The sequence below is a fragment of the Hirundo rustica genome, chromosome 4 (assembly GCF_015227805.2).
Source record: "Hirundo rustica isolate bHirRus1 chromosome 4, bHirRus1.pri.v3, whole genome shotgun sequence".
NCBI classification, from domain to species: domain Eukaryota; kingdom Metazoa; phylum Chordata; class Aves; order Passeriformes; family Hirundinidae; genus Hirundo; species Hirundo rustica.
This window is the reverse complement of record NC_053453.1, coordinates 55,456,114-55,469,819: the sequence shown is the minus strand read 5'-3', so window position 1 is coordinate 55,469,819 and position 13,706 is coordinate 55,456,114. Positions and strand designations below refer to the sequence as shown.

Sequence of the window (13,706 nt, the reverse complement as noted above, 5' to 3'; positions counted from 1 at the left end):
GTGGGAACAACCTTGTACTAATGTGTCTGACTGAACCAGGGTTGGAGGAATAAACCAATATAAAGGGAATGACAATGCAAAAATTCAAAAGTAATAAAAAGCTTTAAGTTGAAAGCAAATGAGCTCATGATCTCTCTCTTTGTTCCCATTGGAAGAAACAACAGTATGCTCTTAAAATCAGCGTGTGTCAAGTCAGACGCTGGAAAGGAATTGAGAGGATTATTTCACAATTTTATTGCACAATTTGAAAATTAACTTTTTTTTTTTCCTCCCCCCCAATATTTACAAGCCATTTACTTTGCACACACAATCTAAACAGCATTTTCCCTGATAAAATTGTCACCTAGAAAACTTACACATGGACTGAAGCTTATGTGTAAATTAAATGGTTTGTGTTAAATGCAAATTGCCTCAGTATGAAGGGGGAGGTGCTTGGGAGATGGAGCAGCATAAGGAAAGAAGACACATTTTTCTTTTCTCTTTCATGAAACATTACTTAAAAAATCTTTCCCCAAGCTGGGGAGAGAAGAGTTGAAGCAGAAAGACAGCCAGTCAGGTAATATATTGGGAAATTCAAAGGGCTGAGTTGGAGAGCCACAAGCCTTGCAAGAAAATGACAAGCCTAGTTTCATGCATAGCTCACCCTAAAAGTCATGGCATTCCAGTTTTCCCCTGGAGAATGTAAAATCACCTTGGCCATGAGAGAAAAAAGATGAGGTTCGAGTCTTAAGAAGAAACACATGTGAAAAGCCATTGTTGGGGTTTTTTACCCCTTTCTCAGTTTCTTGCCTGCACTGTTGGAAATGTGCTGGCTGACACACTTCAACAAACCTGGCACAACCCAACCACCAAGGCTGGGGGTAATATTTTAACCACCATTATGAATCCCGTGGTTTTGGGGCTGAAAATGAGTGCTTTCCTGGCTGTTAGCACAAGCTGTCTGTCACAACACGCAGCACAGTCTCTGGAGTCCACAGATCAACCCCCTCCCGTGACTGATCCATTCACACCTTTTCTTCTCAAGTGTGTCAGCTAATATTGAGTACAAGGCTTTGTAGCAACTACTGCTTAGTTTCCAGGGGATTTTGGCACCTGCAATCTTAAATGAGTAGGAGGCAGCTCTCAAACTGATGCTCACTACCAGCAGTGTAACCTTTTCTGCTACTCACAGAGCAAGGGGTGAGGTAGTGCTGAAGTGAACTGAAATGCCCTCTTCTGAAGTCCTGCTCACTCCACTGACTCTCAGAAGAAATGAAGGGGACTGAAAGGGATGTCAATCACCAAAAAAGGCTGCCCAGGGAAGAGTCACCATCCCTGGAGGTATTTAAAAGATGAGTAGATGTGGCACTTAGGGACATGGCTTAGTGGCAGAAGAAAGTTGCAACATGTTAAAATAAATAGAATAGAATCACAGAGTGTCCTGAGTCGGAAAGGACCCACAAGGATCACAGAGTCCAACTCCTGACAGGAAAACACCATCCCCAACAGTCACACTGTGTGCCTGAGAATACTGTCCAAATGCTTTTTGAACTTTGTCAGGCTCAGTGCTGTGACCACTTCCTCGGAGAGCCTGTTCCAGTGCCCAATCATCCTCTGGGTGAAGAACTTTTCCTGATATCCAACCTAAACCTCCCCTGACACAACTTCAGGCCAGTCCCTCAGGTTCTATCACTTGTCACAGAGAGATCAGTGCCTGTCCCTCCTCCTCCCCTCATGAGGAAGTTGCAGACTGCAGTGAGGTCTCCCCTCAAGTTCCTTCCTCTCCAGGCTGAAAATGCCTAATGATCTCAGACACGCCTCCTACGGCATCCCTTCTAAATCCTTCAGCATCTTTCTGCATGGTCTCTAAGAGCTTTAGATCTCCATTATGTTGTGGCACCCAAAACTACCCCCAGCACTGGAGGTGAGGCTGCCCCAGTGCCGAGCAGACTGGGACAATCCCCTCCCTTACCTGGCTGGCCATGCTGTGCCTGAGGCACCCCAGGACATGAGTGGCCCTCCTGGCTGCCAGGGCGCTGCTGACTCATGTTCAGCTGTGAATATAAATATCTAAATTGAGCAACATGAATAAAAAAAGTATTTTTCAAACTTTTAATTTCACTTATGAAAATGGAAATGAAAGCAATAAAATTTAGAAAGTATTTGTGTCTTGGGTGATCTGATTCAGAGAGTTGTTTGTAGTACATGCCTTTGCTTCACTCTATGAAGTGTAAACAGAAAGATGATATTGCCTGTATTCTTTGCATGTATGACAAAAGCTGGCAGGTTAACTTGGTGGATATTTTATATTGATGACTCTCTGTGAATGTTAATCCTTGTAAGTCCTTACAGTACTCAATAGGGGTTTTTTTGTTTGGTTGGTTGTTTTTTTTTTTTTTTTAATTGCCTTTTCTGTTCTTTGAATAAGCCTTAACAGTGAAAAATAAAGATACAAACTCTCTGTGAGCCATTTGAACCTGTATGGAAATATTCATTGATGTTATGGACAGAAAATATAATTACGCTTATCGGTCTATTCTCTTATCAATACAGCAGAAGCTTACTGCCTGGCCTGAACACTAAGCCTCAGGTCAGCTGGATTAATTGGTGCTAATATAATTAGTAAAGGCAAGGTGTCAAGGGAAAATACACACATCTCTCGTTCTCATTCTGGACCAGCAAACCGCTGACTCCCATCTCCTCCTCACCCCAAGGGGCCTCTGTCACTCACAGGAAATGTACAGTTTAAAATGCAGAAAAGTTCAGCAAAGTCTATCATCAGAATAACAGATTTCATGCTGAATTCACTATTGCCATCTAAAACCAGTCACAAGTGTTGGTGCTCCTTCTTTCCTGCTGCTATGGTTAGATCTGACTGGATGAAGAGTTCGCTGATCAATCTGCATTGGACAGCTCTTCCTTCCCTTACAGCACCACTGGAGAGCACTGCTGGAACAAGAGTTCCACAGGCAGAACAGAAGAAATTCTACGAACCTCACTAACCCTAGCTTTGCCCCAAACATTGACCTCAGAGCTGACAATTTAAGAAAGGCTGGATAGTCAAGACTCCTACAGTTATCAAGCTGCTAATATATTTTTTCTTATTTTCCTTTTTCTTAAGAGCAGCAAAAGATCAGTGTGAGAATCCAAAGAATTGAAGAAAATTAAGTATCTTTGGGCTGAGAAGAGTTTAATCTCAGGGCTTTGAAGAATTTTACAATCCATAGAATTTACTGCAGGTGGGCCACATAGGTCAGCATTCATTAAGGAATGCCACAAATCCAGAATGGGGTTGAACAGATCTTCTGAGGGACTTCAAAATGCTTATGTCTTCCTTATTCCTCTGGAAATCTAGCTACATAAATCAACCTCACCTGCAATTATTTACTTCATTTTTCTTTGCTCACCTGACAGACTGTTGACAGTCTTTGGAGTGGTCTCAGTGATGGAGCAGACAGTGCTTGGACAGAGCTGGGATTCATCACTCTTGCAAGTTCAGCAGTTAGCGTTTGTAGGCTGGGGGTGAGTGCTACAAGGCCTCTGAATGTGTGATTTTCATCAGCTTCATAAGATGCCCTCCACATGAGAAAAGCCTGCAGAACAGAACTGCAGGTGTTCTGCTCTGAAAGCGTTGTGAGCATGGGGGATAATTGATTTTCCTAAATCACAGTTCATACTTATCCTTTGGGAGAAAAAAAGTCTGTCTTTGCTCAAAATTAAGACTGCTATCATATTATAAAAACCTCAATGAAAGAAAAAGTAAAAAGAAGTATCATACACCTAGCTGTTTCATTCACCCAAATATCATGTACTCTGTGCAAAGAAAGAGAACTCCCTCAAAAAAACCTGAACAAAGGATTGTGCACAGACTACATCCTACTATATCTGTGTGAAGGGACAGAAAGAAGTTTTATGAGCAGATCACCAACTCCACCAGCAAACTGTAATTTCAGATCCTCTAACCTCCATGTGACTGAATCTGCAGCCTTATCACAAGCCTTGTGATATAATGGTTAATGCTGAAAATTCACACTTCCAATGATTCACAATTATGTTGCTATTATATTCAGAAATAGGCTAAGCTTGGCTGTAATTACCAGACCTAATGTGTTTAGGGACCTCTTCTTCAACATATCTGGTGAGGGTATGGCGTCTAAATCCCTGGTCAGAGAATTACTCTCAGGTCAGAAGCATTTTTTTTGAATGAAATCTTGCAACTTGTGGCAATGGACCATGGAGCTCTCAAATGCAGCCTTTGCTACCTGCACAGTGACTTCTGCAACTTCATGTTGCAGAGGCTTAAGACATTTTAGCCCTACAGAAACAGTAATTTGCTGGGAGCGAGGAAGCTTCTCTTACCATATGAGGAGAAACTACACAGAATGAATGATCAGATACTAAACTCAGCCCGAGCTTCAGATTGTTTGCATCCTGACACTTTCAGTGACCTAACCCTTCCACTGGAGTATCCACTAACATGTCTGAGCAAATATGTTCATATGAATGACCACATAAAAAAATACTTAAGTTTGTTTTCTAATTCCCAGATTATTTTTTTCAACTCAGCATCATAATTCTACTCTGTGAACAAATCCCAAACCCCAAGTAAAGGTAAGAGGAAAATGTTCCAGCCAACCGACGCACATACAACTCCTTTGGAAATTCTCAAGGACTTTGTGATCTGTTTTGGGAATGTAAAACTACTCGTAAAACCAAACTCATATAAAAGCAAGATTTTTCTAAATCCAGGTTTGTAAGCATTTCCTGAGCCATAATTTGCTGTGCACAGCCAGCAGTTTTTCCAAGCAGTTTTATATTGTGAAACAAAGTAACAATCTTCAAATAATCCCCAATACACCTAAATGTTTGGATGTAAACACAGCATCTAAATATACATTATTAATTACTACTGTAAAAAATTACTTCATTGAGCTACCAATGCTTCTGCATTTTCAATGCTGCAATAGAAATACCTGATTATTGGCTGGTATTGTCTGCTAGTGACTTATTTGTTCCAGACTCACCTAGCAGAGTTGCAGAAACTCAGCTGCTTTTTTCCCCCTAATATTGAAATATGTTTTGAGCTAACAATGATACATTCTCTTTCTAGCACTCCCACCACTGAATGTGTTAGACCTGGTTGAAGTTCATAAATAATGACACTCACCCCACTTGCTGAGCTTGCTGTGTTCTGCTGCTGCTGCTGCCCTGAAACCTGAGGAACACCCATACAGTATCTGGCAGAGCAGGAAGGAATGTCCTGAGCAATGCCTAAGAGTAATATCTCTGCTGATTTTTCAGGACTCCCAGTGCTTCTGGCCATTAATCTTTCTCAGCTGAAAACAGATGGGGCTATTAGGCAGGCTGGAGTAATGGGGGAAACTGGCAAGACAGAGAAGGAAATGCATTATCTTCTGGGTAGAACTGCACATAAAAATGAGAACATTAAAAATGTATTTTTCATATTTAATTGGACGATGTATGATTATACCTACCAGAAAATAATGTGCAATGTGCTTTGTGCAGGGCATTTATAAAACTGTTCAGCTGTGCTAGGGCCTTATTTTCCCCTGTGGAGAGAAACAGCAACTATGATTCTGAACAGCGTTTTGCGCTTTTCCCTCTAACACAGGGCTTACTCTGCTGCAACAGCTACTGCAAATAACACTACAAAGTGCCTCTGCTTGTTCCAGTAAAAGGGAAGTGCAGCTTATGATTTACCAACAAACCACGTGAAGCCAATCAGGAAAAAAAATCAGTACTTCAGGAGTAATGGGAGCATATGTCATATTCAGTCCAAGTAAGGTGATGGAACTGCAAGTACGGCTCCTAATTCCTTCATGCCATGGCACCCTACGATTACAAATAGAAAAATAATAGCAAATTATGAAATGGGACCGGATTGTTTACATAGACCACTAGCAAGGCTGGAAGGAATTACTGCAACTAGGACTTGGGAAAAAAATCTGGTAAATTGTAAGAACTATTCTGGATAAACAGAGACATTTTCTATGTCTGCAAGATAGGCAAACGGTAGATGACCCTTAGCTAGAAAAGGACAGGAAACTAAAGCCAAACTTTTGAAGGTGTGTGTATATGTATGTGTGTGTGTGTACATCTCTATATAGATACATCTACTGTGACAGCAGAGAAAAATCATGGAAACAGATCAGAAGGTTATGATAAGGTATCAAATAAGTGTTTCAGCCAAACCCAAACTTGCAGAGCTTGTTACATCACAGGGAGAAGCATGAAAACGAAAGTAGGAGGACTAGGTGCCAGGCACCAGGTTATTATTTGAAATAATAATTATGTCTGAAAGTGGTGGAATGTTAAAAAGTCCTGGAAAATACACAGTTCTGGCTTTGGGACTTGAAAAGTTTGCAATGGCTCCTAAAAGTCAATGTTTTGTAGTGGAGAGGGAAAAGGGAGACAGAACAAAATGTGTCAAGATAAGAGCCCAATTTCTCTAATACTTTATTTCTGATCCCCTAATTAGGAAAAGGTGAGCATTTAGGAAGGCTAAAGAAGAAAATACCCTCAAAACCTAGTAGGGTGACACTCAAGGTAAACTTAAAAAAACCCCCCTCTGTATCTTTTTAAAGAATCAATGGCTCTAAATAAAAGGACTAGAAAAATTGAAATCCTCAGATTAAAACAGAAAGGGCTGATAGCAGCCATGGAGTATGGTACCCCTTGGATGAATGGAAGACAAAGACAAGGAAATGTTAGGATATGACTAAATGAGAAATTTTAGAAAGGCCAAATAGGAAGCCTTCAGAGAATAGAAATAAAACTCTGTAAAGCTGAGAGGAAGGTATGTAACAGTTAAGATGGAGTTGGAGGAAGCTAAGAGGGAATCTAAAGAGCAAACAACAGGAAGTTAAAACTGAAAATGAACATTTGCTCAGTACACCAAAAGCAGAAAGTGGAGATAATGGGCAGGCCACCCCAAACAAGTAGAAGAAACAAAGACAATAAGGACATTGCCAAGAGTCTAAATGATTTATTTGCATCAGCTTCACTGAGAGGGTGCTGGAGTGGTATCTAAATGAGAGACTCACATTTTCCAAATATCAAAGATAAGGAGAGGTCATAGATTGAAGACTCAAGAGAGAAGTTGGTGGAACGAATCAATAAATCAAAGGCATTAAGTCACCAGGTTTATCTGCTATTTCTGGAAGATTTCAGGAGAAAACTGAGAATTAAGTAACAAAGTTACTAGAAAATACTTACTGCAGAAGACGACTGGAAGACAGACAGTGTTATAACTGAGTTGGGAATATTTTTTGTTGGTGGTGGTCGATTTTTTCACGGTGTTGGAGGAGGCCTGACAAGTACAGACAGATATGCAGTCCTATCTTGCATCAGGTAAACTGTTTGAAATGTGCTAAAAACCCCCAAGACCCACACCTCCCAAATTATGAAGCATAGAGACAAACATGACATGACAGATATAAGTCAGTACAGTGCCTATAAGGATAAAAAAAGGGCCTCTTTGTACCTACTGCCAATGTCTGAGCTGGTTACACCAGCCAGCACACCTAAGCCTACCCAGGAGTTCCCAAGACTCACTGTACAGTCAGGCAAGTAGCAAAACATCACCTCCCTGCTCCCTTATCCTTTACCGCTGAGAATAATGAGAAGAATGTTGATAATGGTACAGCCAAATAATGTACAGGTTATGCTGCTTTAGGGCAATCCAGTCCATCCTCGGGCAATGTTGTTAAGCCAAGGAGAAATGTGCATCTGGAAATGAAAATTTTTAATACATATGGAACATAATGGTGGCCACACTGAAGCTCTGACTGTAGATTTCATGTAGGTACAAGTGTTAGCCCCTCTTAGGTCAGCTTTTGGGATCTTTCTCCACCCTGGTTAATCCACGTCTCTGTGTTGCAGAGACATGATAACGTTCTTCTCATTCTCAATCAGCACACTGACCTCTTAAGACTCTGATGTTTTTAAAAGAATATATCTTAGCCAGAACTGAGCGCTAATTTCACTTCTTCCCAGCTCTCACCAGCTTTTTATGTAAATCTTTACATAAAGCCACTAAGAACAGAAAAAAGCTCCTTGGAAAATCACGCAGTGATATATTCTTATGCAGCCAACACTCCCAGGGGACAAAGTGAAAACTACACACAGCCTCCTGCCTCTTTTTATTTCTTGTCAAAGATATTGCCTTTTTTTGGCTTTTCTTATATATACACAGAATGATGAACTGATATTTGTAGTTTAAATGTCTGGTTTAACTGCGTGGTTTCCACCATAACAGAAATCTCTCACAAAATGTCAGGTTAGAAATAAAACCAAGCTCTAGAGGGATGAGGTGGAGAGGAAAGTAGAAGGTCCAGTGGCTGAAAAACAAAATCGAAAAACATGAGCAGAACGCAATGTGGATCCATTTCCCAGCTCAGGCAGTGGTATAGGTACATGTGGTTGTTTGGGGTAGGGAGACAGACACATTTCTCACTGAGTTGTTTCTGCTTTCTCTATTAACATTGCAACAGAAATTACAAATAGCCCGGCAAGGGGTAGTGCACCTCATCTCTTCCTCCCATGTAAACACAACATTAATACTGAAGATAAAGAAAATGGCAAAAAGTCCAGTGTCTTGTTTTCTGCATTTTGCTTGCTAGGTTCCTGTTCGCCCTCCAGCAAACTCCTGTGTGTACCCATGTTGTGAACTTGACCAGTCCAAGCAAACACTCAGATTCCCAACACATTCTTTTCTCCCCGTCCAATGGGGAGTTTAATCCTAACAGTTTGCTCCTTTTAATTATAAACTCCTTTAACGAAGTAGTTCTGAGACCTTGCAGCAGGCAGCAGGAGAGCACCAAGGCTACTAGTTGCCTTTTTACTAGTTTATATTCACTGTTCAGCAAAGAAGTCCACTTAAAGCCTAAGGCCCAGTGCCTTCATGGATGGACAGCACTGAAATGAGCCTACAAATCAGTATTCCCCTGGTACAATGTGCCTTATGGATAAAATCCAATTCTTCCCTAAAAAAGATAAAGGGTTAGAGCCGGGCCCTTTATCTTATGAGACACACGTCAACAAGTTGCTCTGATGAAAATGGACCTTAAACTGACATGTTTTGTTCACTTTCTGGCAGAGCTACTGATCTTCTTTTCTGGACCACCAAAACTGAAGATGGCAAAGAAACATAAGGGAGATATTTCCTTGGCAGGGTAAGGAGCAGCATTTAGGACTGGGGCAAAGGCAAGGTGGGATATAGGGTATTTTCCTGATAAAACAATTAATTTGATAAAAAAAGACCAACCAATATCATGTATACAACTGAACTAGTAACACACCTTCTCAGGAGTGCAGTACTGTATATGTGTCCCCTGTGTTTTCAAGGCTAATTCAGACCTTTGGCTCATCCTGCATTAACAAGGTCATTCATGTTAACAGGGTCCCTGCTAAAGTTCACAGGCAAAAGTTCCCTTTTAGAGTAGTGCAGATTTGAAATTCACAGGACAGAGACCCGAAGATCTTCCTTTACAGATAAAAAGTATGTCAAATTATTAAATAACAACATGAAATCCTATATTCTGAAGGTCTGTCTGTGCTCTGCAGTCAAGAGAGCGGAGTGCAATCCCAGCCCCTGCCCAGTCCCCACCTTCAGCGGCTCGGAGGGCACCTGGCTGGCCCCACTCGAAGACACCTCACAAAAGTGTTGTGTAAAGCCAACAGGCCTGGGGTAGTTGGGGAAGGGATGAATGAGCACAGTCCAAAGACACGTCACTTCGAATTTCTACTGTTAGAACTGCCAAGTATGATAAAAAACCAGAAAGTATTTCTCAGTTTGAAGACCAGGCCCCAAATGCTGAGCAGCTCTTGCCTCGGTGTCCCTGTTGGCCACACATGGGCTCCACAGTGCTAACTGTTGTTCTCTGCCGTGAGATATTTGAGGGCTGCGAAGCCGTAGTGGCGTGACATGTCCTGCTGGAACTCCTCCTTGAGCGTCTTGAGACAGATACGGTATTGCTTGTTGGAGCGGAACTTGGTGATGTCGAAGCTGGGCGCGTGCGGCATGTGGATCATGTAGGCATTGGGCAGCACCGTGAACTCATACTCCTGCAGGACAAAGACACAGCTGTGAGGGTGATCCCAGCCTCCTGCAAGGCACCTCTCTGGCACCTCTACAGTCAAACTCCATTGTATTAACAGTGCGGTTTGTGTCTCAGGAACAACAAACCCATCCGGGATCTCAAATAAGCTGCCTTTTTTTTCAAGTAGCTTTTTCTTGTTTTTTTGAAAGATCTATTTTCCCTTTTTTCTCTTGTAAAATCATGGAATCCTTGGGGTTGGAAAGCACCTTTAAAGACAGTCTAGACCAACGTCCTTGCAATGAGCAGGGACATCTTCAACTAGATCAGGTTGCCAGAGCCCCAACCAACCTCACCCTGCATATTTCCAGGGATGGGGCATCCACCTCTCCTCTGGATAATCTCCGCCAATGTTTTACCACCCTCACAGTAAAAAAAAAAAACAACAACTATTTTAAAACATTTTACTCCATACAAGCCAAATAATTGGGAAATAGTACAAAAGGAACACCTGAAGCCATGTCTGCCACACAGGTTTTTCAGTAGTGAGATTGCAACAACATAGCTGTGACTACACAGCATGAGTCTCAAGTGTCCATGTAAAAACATGGCTTTGCCCCTAAAATTTACTTTGCTTGGGATGCTAGAATAAGCTACATTTACAAAGGCAAAACTGCATGGCATATGTTGCTTTGCCTATATGCTAAGATACTTACAGAGACAAAACTGTCCAAAACTATTTATAAACCTGAAATAAGGGGGGAATATGATACCATTTATAGGCAATGTGTGAAAATGAACCTGCTAATTCCATATGCTTTGAGACATTGTTACTCAAATTAAGTTCTCCTTCATGAAGTCTGAGATACTGTGCTAACTCTCCTTCTCCTGTAAAAGTACTTCACTTATTCTCTTTGTATCTGACCAAGTTTGACAATTTTTGTTGTTAAAAAAATGATGGTTGATTTAAATCTCAATTATTCCTGTTAGATTCTTTCAATTATTACAGGTAAACATATGATGACTAGAGCAAAGCTTGAAAAAGCCTGAATCTTAGAGTAGCTGAAAGTTCACTATCATAGGATATGCAACAAGCAGGTATCTATTGCAGGGACCTGGGTAAAGGATGTCAACCTCATTATTCTGTAGCCAAAGGAAATACCCTAACCACTTTTTTCATATGGAATTTCAAGAAATCTGAGTTGCATTGGATGCAAATTACAAAGAAACTTTGAAGCCTCCACACGCAAATTCCCTATTTTCTCCCACAGTTTCTATCTACTTTTCCAGTTGTTGGATTTACTCATTAACCCTCTCTACAAAAGAAACTGGCCAGGGAAGGAACAGCCACAGAGCATGCTGGCTTTACAGGAAGTGGTGCACAGCTTCCCCTGGCTTGCAATGTCCAGTCACTTGTAGATTGTCTGTGCAGAGACAAAGAATAACTGCAGCAGAGAAGCAGAGTGCTCCTAAGTATTTTAGTAGGGAAAGAGATTTATGGGAAAAAACACACTTTTGCTGATAAACCTGAGTGTTTCACATGTATGTGCTGGACAGCTAAGTGCAGATGCAGTTCCTTCTTCCCTGTGAGAATGCCTGTTTCCTGACAGACAGTGCTGAAGTGGTAAATCTTTATGCCAATTTGCAAGGTTGTCATATACAGGAATGGGGTCCTCTGAGCTTCTATTTGGGGTGAAAAATGTATAACAAGAGCAAAATAATCTGATGGCCACAGGCAGAATTTATTTAGCTAGAAAATGCTTAGGACTAATGGGGAACCAAACGTGAAACCAAAGGCTGGCACCATGGAGTAAAGAGAGCTGATTAACTACAAAGTACAGAAAATGACTCTAAGGTACCTTAAAACTATAGGCTGGAGTTGCAGAGGAAGATACATCCCCCTTATACAGCCTTTTCTTTGTTCTCTGTTTACATCTCAAGTCTGTAACACTGCAGGTCAGGGACTGTCTACACTCTGCAGAGCAAACTGTTCAGCACAGCAGCGTTCCCATCCCTCTAAATGGCCTTCAGGCACATAAAGCCTTCCAAAAAATTGTGAGTCTACTGCTAATAATCTCCTTTCAAATATGCTGGTCTGGGGTCCTGGAAAATTGGACACTCACAGTCTAGTAGCACAGTCACTGGAAAGGTAGGGAAAGATTTCCTAAGGACCTTTCCTTACTACACTGAAGCCCCTCTTGAGAAGGCAACAGACTTGCAGGAACCTAGGTCCCTATCTTCTAGATTACAAATTCTTTAGATGGAGAACAGCATTTCTGTACAGCATCCATCTCAGTGGCCACCTGCAGGATCCCAGAATAACAATGATGATTACCTCCAGGCCATGTCCTGCTCTGAGGAATGGCAGTGGCACAGGATCTTGGAAAGGGATCTGCAACAGACTTCTTGACAGACACTGCAGTTGTGAGGAGCAGTGAAATAACTGAGAAGCTGCTCTGCCTGCTGGTAATGAAGCCAGCCAAACAGCTGGCAATGAAGCCAGCCAAACAGCTGGCAGCAACCTGATCTGTGCACACCCCAAAGCAGAGGAATGCCATGGGAGAAGTAGCTGTGCCATCCCATGTCTCCTCCAGGCTCATTTGGTGGGAGAACCTGCCAATACCCATGTTGCCACAGAGGAAAATGAAACTTCTTTCGAATGTGATACTGTATTAAAGGCTGGAAGAGTGAGAAAAACTATTTCCCAGAGTTATTTCCAACCCAATGGTCATTTAAAATAATTGTGCTATGATCAATTTGAAAAATGTTTCCATTTCCCACTTGTGAATCTCTGAGCTGGGTGTTCAGACACCTCTGAACAGAAGAGTTAAATCCTGAATGCTAGGTAAGAGCTGCCATTGGGAACACAAGCCTTGTTACCCATATTAACAAATAATAAGCCATTACCTTGGCACTCTCCACAACTGATGGTTAATTGATTAGTGCTTGGAAAGCATACTGGAAAATTACAGTGTTATAGCAGAAAAAAGTATTATTAACATTAATATAAAGGACAATTTTTTTTCTAGTCCGTAATATTTTTTCTTAAGGTAAGTAGGTATAAATTTGTTGGGAACGCCCTTGGCAAACAGAGGGCAAGTGCCTGTCAGCCCCAGATGACCATGTGGTTTTGTAAGCAGAAGTAGAAAATATCCCCACACATGCCTGCACACAAATACACTGTAGCCCACACCCCAGAGACACAATCTCCCACTAACTTGCTCCAAGCCTTGAGCTGCTCTGCTTCACATAAACTGTTAAGACTTGAAGGATCTGCTCTATTCCAGATTCATAGCAGAAGCTATCACAGGAGGATAAAGATTGCCAAAACCTATTTTTTTGGTTAGCATGAAATACTACTAGTTCAAACACTGGGAATGAAACCAAACTGAAAAAAACTACAATAAACCCAAACTAAAAAGAAATGCCATGACCCAGACCTCGCTGATTAGCACAGTGGGTAGCTCCTCGTCCAAGAACAGCAGGATGATGCAAATCCTGCCATTTCAGTGAGCAGCAGCACTGGGCTCACATGGAGCCATAGTCACTGCCAGCCTCTAAGATCTAGCTTGGCAGCAGGGACCTTGGCAACTCGGAGAGCTCTGGTGCCAGTCTGGGACTCCTGAGCTTTCTCTGCATCCTTATTATTATAAATTCTGCCCAGCAGCT

At 41.7% G+C, this 13,706-nt stretch overlaps 1 protein-coding gene across 5 annotated transcripts in view; it reads right to left on the bottom strand.

The window, feature by feature from the left end:
• Positions 1–255: 255 nt before the first annotated feature.
• Positions 256–13,706, bottom strand: part of LARGE1 (LARGE xylosyl- and glucuronyltransferase 1) — a 285,588-nt gene continuing 272,137 nt past the window's right edge. For all 5 annotated transcript variants that reach the window (XM_040061698.1, XM_040061697.1, XM_040061699.1 and 2 more), the window contains one exon: positions 256–10,065. In XM_040061698.1, coding sequence (XP_039917632.1) covers positions 9,868–10,065 — 198 coding nt within the window. In that variant the 3' untranslated portion in view covers positions 256–9,867. The remainder of the gene's footprint in view (positions 10,066–13,706) is intronic.